This window comes from Cucurbita pepo, chromosome 4, assembly GCF_057944985.1.
Source record: "Cucurbita pepo subsp. pepo isolate OVF chromosome 4, ASM5794498v1, whole genome shotgun sequence".
In the NCBI taxonomy this organism is placed as follows: Eukaryota; Viridiplantae; Streptophyta; class Magnoliopsida; order Cucurbitales; family Cucurbitaceae; genus Cucurbita; species Cucurbita pepo.
In genome coordinates, this window is record NC_141801.1 from 2,709,826 (window position 1) to 2,729,558 (window position 19,733).

At 38.7% G+C, this 19,733-nt stretch overlaps 4 protein-coding genes across 8 annotated transcripts; 3 read left to right on the forward strand and 1 right to left on the reverse strand.

Moving 5' to 3' along the window:
• Positions 1-2,166: 2,166 nt before the first annotated feature.
• LOC111793620 (uncharacterized) lies at positions 2,167-3,392 on the reverse strand. The gene has a single exon (XM_023675580.2). It carries the CDS (start codon positions 3,009-3,011, stop codon positions 2,361-2,363), a length of 651 nt encoding a protein of 216 aa, XP_023531348.2. The 5' UTR covers positions 3,012-3,392; the 3' UTR covers positions 2,167-2,360.
• A 3,844-nt stretch (positions 3,393-7,236) lies between these two features.
• LOC111793710 (uncharacterized) lies at positions 7,237-8,295 on the forward strand. Its single transcript, XM_023675719.2, has one exon. It carries the CDS (start codon positions 7,448-7,450, stop codon positions 7,994-7,996), a length of 549 nt encoding a protein of 182 aa, XP_023531487.1. The 5' UTR covers positions 7,237-7,447; the 3' UTR covers positions 7,997-8,295.
• Positions 8,296-8,618: 323 nt separating this feature from the next.
• On the forward strand, positions 8,619-13,737 carry LOC111792212 (P-loop containing nucleoside triphosphate hydrolases superfamily protein). Of its 4 annotated transcripts, XR_002814761.2 has the most exons (5): positions 8,619-8,755; positions 9,137-9,268; positions 10,418-11,985; positions 12,058-12,349; positions 12,462-12,769. XR_002814761.2 is itself a non-coding variant. In XM_023673556.2 (3 exons), the coding sequence occupies exons 2-3, from the start codon at positions 9,199-9,201 to the stop codon at positions 11,953-11,955; spliced, it is 1,608 nt and encodes a 535-aa protein (XP_023529324.2). In that variant the 5' UTR covers positions 8,619-8,755; positions 9,137-9,198; the 3' UTR covers positions 11,956-12,769. The 4 variants fall into 4 exon arrangements, 1 of the variants encoding a protein (XP_023529324.2); XR_002814760.2 differs by lacking the exon at positions 12,462-12,769 and adding an exon at positions 13,371-13,737 and having other exon boundaries at positions 10,418-12,349; XR_002814759.2 differs by having other exon boundaries at positions 10,418-12,349.
• Positions 13,738-14,053: 316 nt separating this feature from the next.
• Positions 14,054-19,727, forward strand: LOC111792214 (OVARIAN TUMOR DOMAIN-containing deubiquitinating enzyme 12). 2 transcript variants are annotated; one of them, XR_015420602.1, is made up of 10 exons: positions 14,054-14,254; positions 14,722-14,955; positions 15,349-15,422; positions 16,330-16,384; positions 16,463-16,537; positions 16,991-17,064; positions 17,197-17,245; positions 17,631-17,909; positions 18,430-18,514; positions 19,297-19,349. XR_015420602.1 is itself a non-coding variant. In XM_023673559.2 (10 exons), exons 2-10 carry the CDS (start codon positions 14,788-14,790, stop codon positions 19,512-19,514), a joined length of 684 nt encoding a protein of 227 aa, XP_023529327.1. In that variant the 5' UTR covers positions 14,058-14,254; positions 14,722-14,787; the 3' UTR covers positions 19,515-19,727. The 2 variants fall into 2 exon arrangements, 1 of the variants encoding a protein (XP_023529327.1); XM_023673559.2 differs by lacking the exon at positions 17,631-17,909 and adding an exon at positions 19,468-19,727 and having other exon boundaries at positions 14,058-14,254; positions 19,297-19,353.
• The last annotated feature ends 6 nt before the right edge of the window (positions 19,728-19,733 follow it).

The window sequence follows — 19,733 nt, forward strand, 5'->3', positions numbered from 1 at the left end:
TGCGTAGCAGAATTTAGGTGGTTGAATATGAATTTAACGTCTGCAAAGGTTCTTTGGAACTATTTCAACTAGTTTTAAGAGCCCATCTTGAACTCAATTCTTTCCAAATTATTCATCGTAATGGTGATGTCCCCATTGGTTGGGGAGGAGAACAAAACACCATTTATAAGGGTGTGGAAACCTTCCCCTAGCAGACGCGTTTTAAAGCCTTGAGGGGAAGCCCGAAAAGGAAAGTCCAAAGAGGACAATATCTGCTAGCGGTGGGCCTGTGTCGTTACAAATGGTATCAGAGCTAAACACCGGACGATGTGCCAACCTTCTTGCCCTTCCCCGAAGGGGGGTAGACACGAGGCAGTGTGCCAGTAAGGACGCTGGGCCCTAAAGGGGGTGGATTTGGTGGCGGTCCCACATTAGTTGGGGAGGAGAACAAAATACCATTTATAAGGGTATGGAAACCTTCCCCTAGCAAACGCGTTTTAAAGCTTTGAGGGGAAGCCTGGAAGGGAAAGCCCAAAGAGGACAATATCTGCTAGCGTGAGGGGAAGCGGAAACCTTTCCCTAGCATACGCGTTTTAAAGCTTTGAGGGGAAGCCTGGAAGGGAAAGCCCAAAGAGGACAATATCTGCTAGCGTGAGGGGAAGCCTGGAAGGGAAAGCCCAAAGAGGACAATATCTGCTAGCGGTGGGCCTAGGGGTATGGAAACCTTCCCCTAGCAGACGCGTTTTAAAGCTTTGAGGGGAAGCCCGAAAGGGAAAGTCCAAAGAGGACAATATCTGCTAGCGGTGGGCCTAGGTCGTTACAATAATCTCCCAAAGGGAGTAAAAATAAAAGAAAGAAAATACCAAATCAAGAAGTTAGAAACAAGGAAACAGGAATTGTTGAAAGTCTTGTACATTCCATTGATCAGAAATTGAAAAGATCAAATCCGCGTTTCCTGCGTTGAAGTCTTCCTGATTGAGATTGTTTATTCCCCAACTCACAGACACACACACAGGAGATCACCCAATAATGCTGTGTAAAATATATAGAGACAGAGAGATTACAGCTAATTGAAACAGTGACTTCTTAACACATCAAGAACAAGAGGGTCTCTTTGGTTGCATTGCTTGAAGATGGTTGGACTTCTTGCAAGTCTTCCTCTTAGTTAGGTGAACAAGGGGATCTCTTCCTCTGCTGGTTGGATACCCTAAATGCTTGTCTTTAAGACGTTAACGTACCTTACTAACACAGTTTAGCTAGGCCACATAAGGGATATGAAAACGTAGCCGAACCAAGTGAGATCAAAAGCCACAACCCCGAAACGATTGTTGCTTAGGTGAGATCAAAAGTAATTAGGTTTGTCATAGTTTAGGTAAGACCAGAAGGTCTAGGTGACCATAACCTTTTTAGGTGACACCACAAACTATTAGGTGAGACATAACTTGTAATCCAACCAAGTGAGACGGAGATCGAATATTCATTTTCTGGATTACTTTGTTTTGTATGAAGCGACCTATCCTCTATTCCGACATAACTTGTAATCCAACCAAGTTAGAAAGTCATTAGGGTGTCAAATGACATGACTAGTAAATAGTTTATGTGCTATCATATTCTATTGCGCCAACCTATCCTCTAACCCACTAACAATGTCATAGCAAGTCTCAAGTAGTGCACATGACTCGCTTACATTCCAACAAATCATAGTCGAGTTGCAACGAATAACTTCCATCAAGCTGTGTGACAAATAACAATTGGCGAGTGTGATCCTAATAATTTCTTCTCTCTATATTAGAAGATAGATGTACATGAAAGAAAAGAGAGAGAGGTACTTTCTCTATTATATTGAAACTCTGCCAAATTTAAGACTTGAACTAATATTCCATGTCTAGTGTCTGCACCTCTTTGTTGTTGCAAGTAACCTCCAATCGTGCCCTCCGATACTGTGATGTCCCACATTGGTTGGGGAGGAGAACAAACCACCATTTATAAGGGTGTGGAAACCTTCCCCTAGCAAACACGTTTTAAAGCCTTGAGGGGAAGCCCGAAAGGGAAAGCCCAAAGAGGACAATATCTGCTAGCGGTGGATCTGGGGCGTTACAGATACTACCTTCAAATGTTGGTGTGGGCACAGTCAACCCGATTATTAGCGCAATCAACTTACTAAGTATGTTCGAGTTGCTTGAATAATGTAGAGAAACATATTAGGCTCTTGTATCGATTTCTATGCATAGCTTAGTGCATTCAGTTGTACACATAAACAACCTCTTCTGTCTTTTTTCCTTTTCCATACACAGATTTATTATATTGTCATAACTGATGAAAGAATAACATGTAGAATTTCTTCAAACCACACAACAGCAAGGGGAATGAATTAGCTTAAATTAACTATATTGCAGTAGTTGCAGGCGTCGTTGTGTCCTCAGCTGTTCATAGAACCTTCTGATGAATTCCTCAGCCTGATTATCCACTTGTCCACTTTCACTGCTAATTTCATTTTCTTCCTCAGACGAATAGTTGGATATCCGTACGTTGAACGGGGAAACGAGTGGGCTTGCCCCCTCCATTGCAGGACTTAAAGCATTATACTGCAAGTGATTTACTGTGTTCTCAGGAGTCATGGGTAGTAAAGTAATCGCCGCCCTGGCTTCTGGGTCTGAACCTTCTTCTTCTTCTTCTTCTTCTTCTTGCTTTGTTAGGTTGATACAGGGGAAGTAAGCATGGTATTTGGCGCTGCGCTTTGACATGTGGGAAAAAACAGGATTAATGGGAGTGTTGCTGCAGGAAAACTCGTAGTCCTGTATGCCGAAACCGCCACACGTCATATCTCCGACACTGGAGCCATGGTGGTGGTGATGGAACATGAAGTAGCTGGTGAAAGATTTTCTGAACAGCTTACCTCTCTTCAGCATCAAATTCGTGTCCATGATGAACCTTCTCTTTGAGATCAGACCCTTTCTTGCCATTAGAATAAGCGTTACCTTGAGAACATTCCAAAGCCTCTTGGCTCTAACAGAGGACTGGAGTCCACCCATGATTGATATCTGTAATTGTAATGTTTTATGATATGATATGTCTTTCTTTCAGCTGCTGGGGATGGGTTTCTTTGTTCCTGCGAGGTTTGAGAGGCCTCGCAGAAGCAAAGAAAACCCAACAAGAGGAGGAACCAGCAGCAGCAGCAGCAGGGAGATGGGGAACATCCAACGACCTATGCTCCATTATTATAGGAAGTGGAGGGGCATTAGTGCAGAGGAAGCAACGCTCCTGCCATTTGAAAATTGAGGTCCAACCACCGCTCCTAATCCTCCAGCTCCATGGTCTGTTGCCTTGTCTGTTTGTTTGTCTAATGTTTTTTGAATTATAGTATAGTATGGACAGGAAAAGAGCGAGCACTTGTTTGGAAATTGCTGGTATGTGTGAAAAAAGAAAGAAGCTAGCTTTTTCAACGGTACAATTAGCTCCATTATTAGGCCAGCAAACCTACTACTACTACTTGGACCTGGTCCTACTGCTCCATGATTGTATTTTCCAGAGGTTCTTTTGGGGCTTTTGAGCGTTTTAAGATAAATCTTAGGTCACCCGATTTAGCGTTGTTGTTCGGGATCAACTTGGTAGTGTTATGACTGTGGCTACAAAGGGTTAGATCTAGTTACGATGGAAGTGTTGTGGCTGTGGCTACAAAGGGTTAGATCTACGCTACAAAGGGTTAGATCTACGCTACAAAGGGTTAGATCTAGTTACGATGGAAGTGTTGTGGCTGTGGCTACAAAGGGTTAGAACTAGTTATGATGGAATTGTTGTGGCTGTGGCTACAAAGAGTTAGATCTGGTTATGGTGGAAGTGTCGCGGTTGTAACTCCATAGAGTTAGATCTGATATAATCTCCGCCCTCCCTCAGTTAAAATAAGAAATCTCTTAGCGGTTTCTCTCATGCTCCACCTTGGACGGGTCCTTGCAAGTTACATGGACATCTATATCCCAAACTTACTTTTAGCGCCAAATAAAGAACTGAGTGTTAAATTACAAATTCATTTCATGTTTGTGTCTTACATACCTAAATTTTAAAAAGACATATTTTTGAACTTGTAATTTTGTATTTAATAGAATAATATATTAGTCATAATCACGGGACGATTCGTCCTATTCAGATATTCACGACCAAGAAACACTAGATTCTCTTTTGGGTAGGCCCCGAAAGGAGAAGGAAGGTTGGAATGCCAACAGGCGTCTATTATTGAATTCTCCCGACCCGATAGTACCCTATTTGTCAAAGTCACTGAATGAGTAAGTCCCCAATCCCGATATTTATACCAACTCTATAAAATTCGTCTATAAATTTGGTAATAAAATATATAAAATATTAATTGAGATATGAGGAAGAAAAGTGAGTGGAGGCAATGAGGGGAATATTGAAAGGCTTAGTGTGTATTCCTTATTGAAGAGAAGAAAAGAAAAGGGAACCAAAATGGTACCCATAGCCCAATACCAAATGCCTTCCACATTCAGTAAATTTGAGAGCGACTTCTTTACGTACACTAAATAACTTCAAATTCAAACCGTGTAACAGGTGAAGATTCGAATCTCTGACTTCTTAATTGAAAGTATCTCCCAAGTTAGCTGCTCGGATTGACATGAATAAATTTATTAGTTAACCATTTTATTTAGAGAGATATTTTCAAAATTGTAACCTATGCAACGTTTTTTTTGAACTCGATCGATATAAACAGCTCTAAGGTATGAACCATTAAAGTGGTGCTCAAAGGAAGTCACACCCATTATCAATTTCGTATCCATTAAACCGTGGTTACAATAAAATACGAGACTCCTAAGCACTCAATTATAAAAACTCAAAACGAGCGTTTCCTTTCAGTGACTCAATTATAAAAACTCTAAAGTTAAGCGTGTTTAATTTATTTGAGTGAGGACAAAATATGCTAAAAAACCCGTGTTGATTTGTGGAGATAATAGTATACACTCTTGAAAGGGACGAGTAAATAATGTTGTCACGTCACACTGAACTGGGTCGTATTTCAAATTCACAGCCCCACTACCACTTTATTGGTCTCCACTACTTCCACTAATTGGCTGCCCTTTGTCTGTTTGGTGCCTCTTCAATCATATTGAAAGTACCTTTCTTTTAATTGCATCCTCTTTTTGTCATTTATACCCAAAAATTAATAATAATATTAATTAATTTTAATGCTTTTTTAATCACACAGGTCGGATTGGGTTGAGTGGGTGAAATCTTTTAGATCAACTTAAAATTTCGGGTTAGTAGGATTAGTGATCTGAACAACCCGGATAGAGTTCACAACCCAATCTTCTATTTTTTTTTTTTATTGGGTAGTGTTGTAACCATGTGATTTGGGTTAGACGGGTTTTCGAGTCATAGTCGGGTTTTCGGGTCATATGAAACCCCTACCCTCGATCGGTGGAGAAGTTTTTCTAGTCAAAATTTTAAAATTCAATACATTTGATACTGTAACGACCCAGATCCACCGCTAGCAGATATTGTCATTTTTGGGCTTTCCCTCAAGGCTTTAAAACGCGTCTGCTAGGGGAAGGCTTCCACACCCTTATAAATGGTGGTTTGTTCTCCTTCCCAACCAACGTGGGACATCACAATCCACCCCCCTTCGGGGCCCAGCGTTCTCGCTGGCACTCTTTCCTTCCTCCAATCAATGTGGGACCGCCCCCAAATCCACCCCTCTTTGGGACCAGCGTCCTTGCTGCCACACCGCCTCGTGTCTACCCCTTTTTGGGGAACAGTGGGAAGGCTGACACATCGTCTGATGTCTGGCTCTGATACCATTTGTAACGACCCAAATCCACCGCCAGCAGATATTGTCCTCTTTGGGCTTTCCCTTTCGGGCTTCCCCTCAAGGCTTTAAAACGCGTTTGCTAGGAGAAGGTTTCCACACCCTTATAAATGGTGGTGTATTCTCCTCCCCAACCAATATAGGACATCATGGATACAGATTTGTTGTTAGTATATTTTCCCTTGACTCTGTTTGTGGTTTGAATGAGTCCGTACATACAGTATGGTACATATTTTCAAAGAACGGACGATTTGGTGACGTTCAATATCTTAACTAATAGATATGCTCGGGATGAGTCGGGTTAATTTTTGAATATGATAGGTCTCGTAATTAGCAATATTTTGTAGCGATGTTGGGTTGTTTTAACAGCCTCGTAATTGGCACCAAAGTTATTCTCATTATATTTAAAGTTGTTGTAAATTGATGCCCATCTCTTCTCTTTATTCCTTTTCTTCTCTACTTTATTCTCTGTCATTGACTTAGCCAGCAACCGCCATTCTCTTTAAACACTTGTCCCTCCACACCCACAGTCCCCCTTGAGTTTAGATCCGATCGAGTTGAGATATTTTCTAAACGGTTAAGTCCATTGCTAGCACATATTATCTGCTTTCACCTATTACGTATTGTCATTAGCTTCACGATTTTAAAACGTGTCTAGTAGGGAGAGGTTTCTATACCCTTATAAGGGATGTTTCGTTTTCTCGATCTTACAATTCACCCATTTGGAGGGTCCACCGTCTTCATTGGCACAATGTCAGTATCTAACTCTGATCCCATTTGTAATGCCCAAGTCCACCAGTAGCAAATATTGTCCGCTTTACCCGTTATGTATTGCTGTTAGCCTCACGAGTTTAAAACGTGTCTTGTAAGGAGAGATTTCTATACCCTTATAAGGAATGTTTCGTTTTCCTAATCTTACAATTCACCCTTTTGGAGGGTCCAACGTCTTCATTGGTACAATGTCTAGTGTATGGCTATGATCCCGTTTGTAATGACCCAAATCCACCACTATAGCAAACATTGTCCGCTTTAGCCCCTTATGTATTGCTGTCAGCCTCACGATTTTAAAACCTGTCTAGTAAGAAAAGGTTTCTATACCCTTATAAGGAATGTTTCATTTTCCCGATCTCACAATCCATCCCTTTAGAGGGTCCAACGTCTTCATTGGCACAATGTCCAGTGTCTGGCTCTGATCCCATTTGTAATAACTCAAGTCCACCATTAGCAAACATTGTCCCTTTTAGCCAGTTATGTATTGTTGTCAGCCTCACGATTTTAAAACGCGTCTACTAGAACCCATGAACCAACACAACCCAAAAAGTTGACGACCCAATCTAAACCGTACGATTAGGGTTAATTTGATCGAATCCTCGGGTGACCCGGGTTTTCTTTTTCAGTGATTCTTTTGCTCGTTATCCGAACACAAACTCGCCATCACAGGCTCTTTCGCTTGATTTTTGGAGCAAAAAAAGTTATTCCATTGATTGACATTATGCCTTCCATTCCGCCAGATGTCTTGAATCGCTTCCATATATCACTCTCTTCCACCTTTCCTTAACCACCACTCTTCCTTTCTTCCTCTGTTTCTTATCAGCTTCAGTCGCCTTCACTTATTTAAAAGATCATCCAATTATCAAGCATTTGAACCACAATATGAAGAAGGAATCATTGAGCAACATGGTGAAGCAAATGGCCTGTGGGTTAAGAGCCATGGTGAAAAGAAAAGCTCGAGCCCTCAAAGCTCGCCTCATTATCTACTCATTGCTAGCTCAATCCAACTTCCTCGTCTCCTCAATCCCTTTATCCACGGTCACCCATCAACAAAATCAGTGCCAAATTCAAGCCGCCGAGCTCGAACAAGCTCAAGAACATCAGGGAGTAGTAGAACAAGAAACAGGGGCCGAAACAGGGGCAGAAACAGGGGCAGAAACAGGGGCAGAAACAGGGGAAGAAACAGGGGCAGAAACAGGGGAAGAAACAGGGGAGTGGGCGGAGCTGGAAACAGAGGCGGCTGTCGGAAGAACAAATGGGTGGTCGGTGATTGAGATGGTGAAGAATTCGAAGGAGGAGGCCGGCGAGGAGTTCAGTTTAGAGAAGGATATTGATGATGTGGCTGATTTGTTCATACGGAACTTCCATAGCCAGATGAGGATGCAGAAGCAGAACTCTCTTAATAGATATCACAAAATGCTTTCTTCTTAATCTATATATACATTTACTCTGTTTTTATGAATCAAATCTTGTATTTAATGTCAACTCTTCTCGATTCTTTCTCGAGCTTACACCTATTTCTAGTCGGGGACACGTAATTACTAGGAGTGTCGCTTCCTGCATATTCATACAAGCCCCGAGTAAACATCTCTAGGTCATACGAGATACCCACTACGCAGAGTATTCTTACTAAGCGAAATAGATCTGTCTATTTGATTTGATTCTTCGTATTCTTCGTATCGTCTAGGTCTTACGAGATCCCATATTTCAATTTTCTTTTTAAGTTCTAACTTCCTGTATCATTTAATTTCTGCTGTATCGTCCGGGTCTTACGAGACCAATGGTAAGATTTTTACGAGACTCAGAATATTATTAAATGATCCTAGGTCTTACGTAAGACCTTCTATTGAAAATATTATTAATATTTAATAGAATTTATTGGTAAATCAATAAATTAATTAAGAATTAAATATATTTATTAAATTACAAATAATTTAAAACACATTTATAAATAAATAAAATTGATTAAATTATTATAAGAGAGAATAAAGGTTAATTTAATATATTTAATTTTTTTTTTATTATTAAAATATTAGCCTACTAAATTTCCATACTAGCGCAAGCGCAACACTGCACGGGTTCGCTCAAATGGAGAAGAGATTGAAAATTTTCAACCGAGGGATAAACTGAGAGGAGATTGAAGAATTTGTTCGTTGTTCTTCGAGCGAACGATCGGCCCTTATACTCCAGGTAATCTTCCTCGATCTCTTCTGTTCTATTCTGTTCTATTCTGTCCTGTTTGTTGCAGATGATTCCACCAAAATTTTCCATTCGAGATTTCATACATAATACGCATCGTGAAAAAATTTATTGATATATTTTTCGCTCACCTAAATTACATCGAAGAATTTAATTGGGGGGATGATATCAATTTTCTGGTAGCGATTCCGTTAAACAATTAATCAAGTGATTCCAGTGAGCCTAGGTTTAGAAGTCAGGATGTTATTTACCTGTTAAAGAATGAGAAGATTAGTGTTCCCATACAAAATCCTTGATGGTATGGATGATCAATCCCTAACTAGTTGCTCCGCCCTTTAAATTTATGGTGGAGATTGTTTATTTATTTTGCAGGAACTTATGCGCATGCTCGAGTCTTTCTTCCTCCAAGCGTCATAATACTCAGTTTTTCAGTCATGGAAAACGGAAACAAGGATTATGTGCCTCAATCATTGTCAAAAGCGATTGATACTGATGAATCTGGAGGTAAAAAAAGAGGGTTTTGTTTCTTTGAGACACAAGAACACGTGTGTTTTTACTGCTTTGTTACATTGATATGTATCATTTGTCGTTGTTATGCTTACTTGATCGTTTTTGGCTAGGTTCTTTTTTTTATTTTCTTTCATGCCCCAACATATTCTGTTATTCATGTTTTTAATGTACTTGTCAATATTTTTGCTCATCCGATACCGACATGGTGAATTCTTGCTAATATCTTAACATTTGAATCTAGTTCTTCTCAATCCATTGAGTTTGGCGGAACCATTCATGCACTTGTGTAACTGTCAAGTCTGTCGTCGTAGTCATGTTAATTGACTATGATGCCAATTAACTGAAATAAATGGGATAGGAATAGGGAAATTACAATGTACCTAGGAATTTTACTGCATAGTTAGCTGCTCTAGGACTAAATTTGCTTTGATTTATGGTTGAAAGGAAAAATAGCCCAAGTAAATGGTTAATTTATCTGAAAATGCGAAGGCAAATGTTCTCTAGGATCGGATAGGTGAATCTGCATCTGCTTTAGGTTCTAATATAAGTCCTATTAGGAGTATGGTATCTCCACTACAATCAAATTTCCTGTTTCAAATCCATCATTTTCAGAGTTCCTGTCAGAAATTGTTTCATAATTTGAATGTGCAGATTCCTAGTTTTCTTATAAAACCTTGTTATTTTTCCTGTTATATCTTTAGCGTCTATGTTCCAGGTAGTGTTGTTGGGTTTAGAAACTGGTAAGCTATTCGTCGAGGGAGTTAATTTTGAATGGTAACTTCCCCATAGCTTAGTTTCTTTCAAATGATTGAAAGAAAGCAATTGAGGTGAACCTAAGTTCATGCATTATCTTTGATCCACTTTGAACAATTAGATTTCCAAATGTATGATTGATCGCGTCTGTTGATGCATGATTATAGACAAATTAATAGACGTGATCAGTCATGGTTGGCATGTTACACTAACTAATTGAAACAAGAGATGTATAAAATGGAAGCACAACAGGAAAATTATTGCATCGCTTTCGGGAATTTATCTCGTTGGTTTTACTAGTGGTTTATTTTTTCTTTCCAGCAACTTTTGTATGCTTAATAAACGCCTGGATTTTGTATAATCTTCCTTGAACTTTTGTTTCTAATGTAGAATCTGCTGTTAGAGTGAAATGTAAAGATCAGAGAGAGGCTTTGCCTGGCGAACCTAAATGTGTTGTTTGTGGTCGCTATGGTGAGTATATATGTGACGAGACAGATGATGATATTTGCAGCATGGAATGTAAACAGTCAGTCCTGTGCAAAATGGCTAATAGGAACGCACTGCCTTCTGATTTTCCACCTCCTAAAAGACTTCCTGCAGCTGATGAGTGCTTTTATGTTAAGGATTCTAATTGTTTGGGTTCTTCTTTGACTTCTGAGCAGACTGAATTGCTCAGGAGAAAACTTGGAATCGTTATAAAGGGAGACATAGGTTGTTCTCCTACTTTGTCATTTTCTTCCTGTAACCTTCCTCAGAAGCTCCTTCAAAATCTAGAGACTGCAGGCTACGAGATGCCCACAGCTGTCCAGATGCAAGCTATACCAGCTGCTTGTTTGGGTAAAAATCTGCTTGTTTCAGCCGAGACTGGCTCTGGAAAGACTGTGTCCTATCTGGTCCCAATAGTTTCTTACTGTGCTCGTGTTCGTCTTGAGAATTGCCATGGCGAAAAGAAGCCACTAGCTATGGTTCTTACACCTACTAGAGAGCTTTGCATTCAAGTTGAAGAACAAGCTAAGTTGCTTGGAAAAGGTATGCCATTTAAAACTGCCCTTGTTGTCGGTGGTGATGCCCTAGCTGGACAGGTCTATCGTATCGAGCAAGGAGTTGAGCTGATTGTCGCTACTCCAGGCAGGTTGGTTGATCTTTTGATGAAGCATGATATTGAATTCGATGAGCTGAAGACGTTTGTTCTGGATGAAGTGGATTGCTTGCTCCAAAAAGGCTTTCGCGATCAGGTATTACAGATTTTTACGGCTCTTTCAAGACCGCAAATCTTAATGTATTCCGCAACTACCTCTCCGGAAGTAGAGAAGATGGCAAGAACTATGGGAGATGGTACTGTTATTATAACTGCTGGCATGTCAAATAGACCAACTAAGGCTTTGAAGCAGCTTGTTATCTGGGTTGAATCAAAGAATAAGAAGCAAAAGCTTTTTGACATATTAGCAAGCAAGCAACATTTTATGCCACCTCTTGTAGTATATGTAGGCTCAAGGCTTGGGGCCGATCTACTCTCTAATGCAATTACTGTTACCACTGGGATAAAGGCATTGTCGATTCACGGGCACAAGTCCATGAAGGAGAGACGAGAAGCCATGAAGTCATTTCTGGTGGGAGACGTTCAAGTGATGGTGGCTACCGGGATTTTGGGTCGAGGGATGGATCTCCTGCGTGTGAGGCAAGTGATTGTATTTGACATGCCAAATTCCATCAAGGAGTATGTTCACCAGATTGGTCGGGCATCTAGACTTGGAGAGGAGGGCAAAGCCATAGTGTTTGTGAATGGGGAAAATAAGAATTTATTTCAAGATTTAGTCAAGATCTTAAAGTCGTCTGGAGCACCTATACCTCGAGAACTTTCGAATTCACATTATACAGTAAATTCTTCGCACACGGCCAGAAACGGGAGGAAACGGAAGTATACTTGATATAGATTTGTGGAAGAATTTCTATCCGAAGTAGGTCTCTATCTACTTTTAACGAATTTATTTTTGGTCTTATGAGATCATTTACATTGTCAGTGTTCATAGTTTCGACGCAAAGTTTACGAAGACAAACTATGGATCCCGTTCTCCGAAACATCTGTTGGCATTGTGAAACTTCCCAGTACCTGGGGCATTTGTGAGCCTGTGGAAGTACTGGAGCTTTGTTACGACACGCAGTAAAATCCTTGCGGTAAGCAATGGACTAAGTTTTGATCTTCGGCTGATGAAATGCACCTGCGCTTTCGTGCACTTTCGTCACTCTCAGTGTGGTCAGGGTGTTTCCGAGCTGCGAGACCGGGCGAAGCCTCCTCCAACCAACAAGGTTACATGGTGAAAGGTAATCCTTGATCATTTTATCTGCAAGGGAGACTATTTGTTGTTCGAAGTCAATGAATTCCATTTTGGTCGAGTATTACTGAAAAACAAAATTAACAATTTCTTTCTTCCAGACCAAAGAAGGCCTACGCCGATGCTGCTACGATCCTAGAATGTTGTTACTTCAACCAGTATTTCATCCATTTCCTAGTAGCTGAACATTAGATTGTAGATCCTAAAAGAGGGATGTTCTTGCTTAAAATTTTAAATATTGGTGATAGTGAGCTGTTGAAACTGTGTGTTGAGAGATGATATGATTAATTGGGGTGTGATATGGTCAATGTTATTGCTGGTTAGGAAAGAAAATCGTACCATGTAAATGAATTTCCACAGGTGGAATTGAACCATTTTTTCAACACAGCGTTGTGGTTGGTTTTTTTTCTCTCTTTTTAGTTCAAGAAGGGTGGAAAATATGAGAAGCTTCCAAGTTTTTATTATTTGTTTTTTTGTTCGGGATTTGAATTTCCAATCTTTTGATCAATAATACACGTTTTTATTAGTTGAGTTACCCTCATTAAGTCAGGATCAATAATATTCTTCATGTTTGAAAAACATTTCAAATGTTCTCACGATGACTGATAAGGAAACAATGTGTGAAGAATGTTCTTCACACTTTGAGTTACGATCTGATTGGTGCATTGTCTGAGATTTTAGTGTGAGCTATCTTCCTGATTGGTGTGCATTGTTTGAGATTTTAGTGTGAGCTATCTTCTAGGATTTTAGTGCGAGATGTCTTCTTGATCGGTGCATTGATTGAGATTTTAGTGCGAGTTGTCTTCTGGGATTTTAGTGCGAGCTGTCTTCTGGCAGTTTTCTGATCGGCACATTGTCTAAGATTTTAGTGTGAGTTATCTTCTTACAGTTTTTTGATCGGCGAATTGTTTGAGATTTTGGTGTAAGATGTCTTGTAGTTTTCGTGCATTGCTTAAAATTTTAGTGTGAATCGCTTGACTAACTCGCCCCTTAATACTCAATTTCACTAGGGTCGAGGATGGATGAAACCAATCATCATTGTAAATCGCGCAAGCGAAGCCGGAAAACAGACCGTTGCGCAACGGCTAGGACTCATGTACAAGGAGTTTTGAGCGTGAGCTACCACTCATGCAGCGGCAAAGACCCGCAACTCTCAAAGAGGAAGAGGACACCAACTGCCCGAATCAATATAGCAAACCCTCCCTTTACTCAGAGGGAGAAACTAGTGATGATTGCCATGAATGCAGCCTTCGAGCTGTCTTCTTGCAATTTTCTTATTGTGCATTGTTTGAGATTTTCGTGCGAGCTATCTTACAATGTTCGATTGATGACACATTCAAATCATTTTTATTTCAACATAGTGCATTTTTCAATCAACTCTCTCGAATCCTCTTCTTCTTCTTCTACGATCTATTTTATCACCTCCATCGTTCTTGCATCATTTTCACTCTATTCCCTCTTTTAAACCAATAAAAAATTTCACGGTCGTTTCAAAACCTCAAATATGCACGCTTTCATTCAAGGGTCCGTGTCAACGGTCCACGATCCTAGACCATTTGTGAACCATTTTGAAAGGTAAAATATTGTTGGAGAGCAATGTTTAGCATAGTTTTTTCTAAATATAAACCAACCCTAATATGATAGAAAGAGAAAAAAGTAATTTAAGGAATAGAATAAAATGTCCGGTTGATGTGGTTTGAGTCCCATCTGCGGGTATTAACTGTTACGCCCAGGGGGGAACCCGCGTAAACCACAGGCTCACCCTGGGTCCCTTCCATTTCAACTTTCACGCGTCTCTGAATTCTCTAACCCTTTCCTCCAACAATCTCCTGATTTCCTCCCGCTTTGTTCATTCATCTTATCTTTTCCGCCTCTTTGCCCGTTGCTGTTGCAGGTTAATTTGATTTCTTTCTCTTTTTCAGCTTAATTTGATTCTGTTCTTCCTTGATATTCTGTTTTTATTGCTTCGTTGTTAATACCGGTAATTGTAATCTGCTAATCATTGAAGAAGATAGGCCTTATCGTTTTTTGTTTCATTCTTTTAGCGATCGATTATGTGCTTATATTTAGATCATTGTCTGTCTGTTCTATCCGCGTTCCATGCTGTTTTACTGTAATAAGAACTCCTGTATTTGATTTTTAATTTGTTTGTTGTTCCTTGCCTTCTTTATCATCTTCTTATATTATCCAGTTATGGTGGTTGCACGCACATTTGTAGGATTAGCCATATTATGCTTTTGTGTTCTCCAAGAAATTTACCATTTTCATTCTCACTTTTGAATAGATTGAGCTCGAATTTCACATTCGTCGAACGGTTTTTTTTTTTTTTTTTTTTTTTCCCTTTTTTTTCTGTATCTGCAGCTTAGATTTGGGATTTTTTCTTCCGTTCTTTTACGAAGTGTTGGCGAGTTATTGATAAGTGGCAGCATGAGGCCGGGAACTCCGAACTTTGGAGAATGTTCTAGTTCAACTTCGTTGAGCTCTCATCTGGAGGACGTTGACGACGATCACATGATTGCTGTTGTATTGACGGAAGAGTATGCTAAGCTAGACGGTGCTATTGCCCGACGCCTCGCTAACCTTGCCCCTATTGCTGTATGAATCTTTGCTCTTTTCATTTTGTTATAGCATACGCCTTTTTGTTAAAAAAAGGATATTTTCTTATGAAGATAGAACTACCAATCGCTTTATATCTGGTTCGAGTTTTAAGGAACTAACTATGAAAGTCTCGCTTTATAAATGGGGAATCTGATCAAAGAAGCTTATTAATAGCTACTTCTCAGATTTAATTGTGAAACTCTTTCTCTTTTTAGATCGTTGTCCTAAAATTTTATTCTGATAGAATGTTCTGAGGTGCTTGTTCTATTTGTTCCGTCATTGTTCATGAACTATTTTACAAATTTTGAGAGAAAGATATTACAAATTTTTTAAAATGTTAAGATATTACCTAACCTCATATGTTGAACTTCACTTTTCATGGTATTCCAGCATGCTCCAAGGATAAATTTGTATATCCCGAACCAAAGTGATGCCAGTTTGGAATATCATAGGCTTCTTCAGAGGTATGTCTCCCGCATTTTTCAAAGTAAAAGATAGTTTGCCCGCTTGGTGAACAAATGGCTCTATATATATCAAATACCACCCTTTCTCTTTGTAGAATAATGATAAAATTTAACATAAATAACAACTGTTAAAGAATATTTAAAAGAGACACATGCACATTCTCTCTCTCTATATATATAAAGAGACATGCACATTCTCTCTCTCTATATATATAAAGAGACATGCACATTCATGATTAAGCATCAGTAGATTGAAAATTACTTCCAGGGAGTTGAGATAGTGCAAGTTCTTAAATTTACTAGATGGATGATTTTGTAATCATGATCGTGTTGAAGCTCACAGATCCACTTGTCTAATGCTGACATTATTGTTTAGGCTTAGACTTAAAGGGATGTAATTTTCTGTGCAATAGTTAATTCCTTGATTGAGGAATAGTTCAAACAAATCTCACTAAAACTTGACAATCATAATGAAGAATAGTGAGAGTCTGCGTCGCTAACTTCGACAACTTAAGGATATTTGAGAGTCTGCGTCAGCTTATTATCCTACAGTCTAGTTTGAGCCGTTCAAAGTCTATCCTACACTTTTATTCTTTCAGGGTGCGGTTTGATTCTGTATCTCCCTCTTGTCACAACGTGAACTAAGTTCATTATGGGTTTTCTTTCTTTCTTAATTTCAGTCTTCTTATTCAGTTGCGATAATATCTAAAGTCCAATAAGGATTGCCTTGTTTTTCATTATGTTCTTGTGTTGTCAAGAGGGAATTCATTAAAAGGATCCAGATAAAAACTGATGGTGGTATAAGTCAAGTGTATGTTTAATGTCAATAAAATCTTCCATCTCCCTGGGCTTCTCTTCTCTCTCCTACCACATGTGGTGAAGTAGTTCTTATTTCATTCTGTTTCAGGTTAAATGTCTATGGTTTGCATGAAGTGAAGGTCTCTGGTGATGGAAATTGTCAGGTATGTAAACCATTTAAGTAAGAAGTAGAAGCTTCTGGTTTATCTACAACCTACCTCTACTTTCTTATTATATGGCAGTTTCGAGCACTTTCAGATCAGATGTTCAAATCACCCAAGTATCACAAGCTTGTGCGAAAAGACATTGTAAAGCAGGTAGATTGTCCTATCTTGAGGGGCTTGAACTAGGGAGATTAGTGGTTTTTATTTTTATTTTTAATTTTTGCTTTTGGGATGAAAAGCTCAGCTTAGGCAATTGAAGGAGGAAGTAGGGAGGGTTAATGTAGCATGTGGTCCGAGTAGTTGGGAATGGGAGAACAAGTGGTAATTTGAGAAGTGACTTTCCAAGATCTAATTATTTCCACTGAAATTTCACTTTTACTGTTTTAGAATCTGCAACTTCGGTCTGCATTTTGTCATATCAGAGGTGTTCTCTCATACAGAGTTTTATCAATATATATAAATTAAATCTGATCTGTTAGACTTGTCAGCTGTGACTGGTAACGTCTCACCCATGTTTTGATACCAAATTAAAGTGAAAAGAGTTTTCAACTAAGGGTGAATATCCTGCTTGAGTATCACACATCTGGGTTTGTTTTCATGTTCCAGATAAAGGACTACCGTTCTCTATATGAGGGTTATATTCCAATGAAGTTCAGTCGTTATTACAAGAAAATGGCGAAGTATGTGAAATTGTTCAAGATCATATTCCCTCTCTCTCTCTCATTGAATCAATGTTCATCTGTGGATTAACTGATATTAAACACGTTTTTGAGGAAAAGATTTCCTTTCTGATTACTTACTATATGATGCAGATCTGGTGAATGGGGGGACCATATTACCCTACAAGCTGCAGCTGATAAGGTATATCATATAAGCTAAAACTTGATGAGTGATTGTTGCATGGCATTATCAATTTAGGATTTTGTATAAAAGATGTACCAAGGGGCATGAGCAGCAAGTTTTCATATCCTTGGCAATGTAGACAATTGACGAAAATTACTGGACATTGGATTATTGTAGAGGGTTATTACTTCTGAATGAAGTCAGGCTCTTGGATTAGGTGTTTCTCCAACTACCATTGAGCTTGGAGTTTAAGATAAAATAGAGAGAGCGAGAGAGTGAAGGAGAGATAGGGTGGAAGAGATGGGTGATCATACGTTGATGAATGAAAAATGATTTCAAAGAATTTGTTTATCCAGTTCTAAATTGTATTCCCAAAATTATTGATGCATCGAGAGCGATATAGTGTGGAGGTCATGGCGACACCCCTTCCCTTGAAGAAGAGAACTACCACCATTGATAGAAAGATTCTATTGAGATCGACAGCAGAATTAGAGGCACAAGGGTGAAACTTACAGAGACCACAATGATAGAGTTTCTTTCATTATCTCACATTGGGGTTCTTTGAGATGGCTGGTAATGGTTATCCGAGCCCTTCTCACAGCTACTTCGAATCAGAAATTTTTTAGAGAGGAAAGATTCGTCGAACAGACCATTTGGGTTGAAAAAATCACCAATAAAAAAGGTACACATATAGAGGTTGCACTGTTTCGTGACAATGGTGGTTTAAACAAGCTACTTATTCCTATTGGGGAAGATCAAAATGGTTTGGATGTCTTTTTTAAACTCATATCCAACTACCCACTTGCTCCTCCATTAAAGGCGACCTTCAAACCCCAACCTCCCCCACCATTGACTATCAAGACTGCTTTAAATCTCCCACCAAAGGCATTATACGAATCAAACTAACTCAAAGGGCGTTCTTAGACAAATAGCTCACTTTTGATGCATCTTTTTGTCATGTTATTTATTATGCAATCTCTAGGTGTCTAAGATCTTTGTTCGTATAGTTATGCATCTCTTTTATGAAATTGGGAATGTCTTTTATAATCATCATGTACTTACCATCCTTTTTGTAAAATTCGTATATAAATAAAATGGTTTCTTACCAAATATATATATTCCAAAACTAAAGATTTTCCACTAGAACATTTAGTCATACCTTCTCTGTTTATTTCTTGATGTAGTTGCTTGATTATGTGCAGTTTGTGGCAAAGATTTGCCTCCTGACATCATTCAGAGACACTTGTTTCATTGAAATTGTTCCGCGATCTCAGACTCCAAAGCGTGGTAAGCTGAGAAGCATGGATACATATATAAGACATAAATACAACACGAATATAGTGACATGTCATTTTGTATAAATCTAGGACTCAGACACAAGAAAGACATAGGAAGGAAATTAAATGAATAAGTTTATGCATTTATATATTGAAAAAAAAAAATTAATTCGATGTATTTTGGCTCAAAATTTATTAATTTTGTCTTAATAGTACTATTTTTGTCTATTTAGTATGCTTAACAAGTTTTGAAAACATGTCTAATAAGCATTAGACTTTAACTTTATACAACTTGTGTTGACACTGTCTATCGTGCTAATAAGTTTGTGAGTGTCTAACATGTGTCAGACACATACACGCATGCATACTTTCCAAATTAAAGTGTTTGGGTGAAATAAGTCCAACTTGTTTTTTTATATCTTTCTTTTATTGTTTTTTTCCCTCCAAGAGTTCTGGCTATGAATATGGAAGAAGTGACCATTTGTGCTGCTTAGACTTAAAATCTCCTTGGCTACAAATTTAAGATGGAACCTGTAATTATAAAACATTTTGCAAGATATTTGAGATTGATGAAATTCAATATATTCACTGAAACTACATACGACGGGACTTGGTGTCAGGGCTATCTCCAAACTACCTGCAATTCTGATATATATTTCTTCTTTATCTCAGTTTCTCAATGCATAGGGCTGAGTCATTTGAATGTCGACACATTCGAATTTACACACTAAATGCTTTGCTGTAGTTTTGGAACACTAGGGTTCTTACAGCTTCTTTATCTTTGCAATGCAGAGCTTTGGTTAAGTTTCTGGTCTGAGGTTCATTACAATTCACTTTATGCAGTTCAAGGTTTGGTTATCCTTCCAACCTTTTCCAGTTCCCATAGAAGCGAGGTTTATTCAGAGTGAATGTGCTTATAAGGGAACCGTGGATCTTTTAATAATATGTTTATCTGTCTTGCAGATGTTCCAGTTCAACAAAAGCCAAGAAAAAAACATTGGTTGTTCTAGGAAAACAGATTGTTGCGAGTATAGCATCATTAGGTATTTGAGTACTACACTGCAAAATTCTTGTTTTTCTTTTAAAAAAATGATTGATCCCAATTTTTCTACTTTTGTTTCATTTTGTGTAAATAGTTTGTCATACGTACATTGTGTTGTATTACTGCACTTATGAATCCTTATCTTAATAAAATTATAGTCGCATTATGGACTCAAGAACTAGATTCT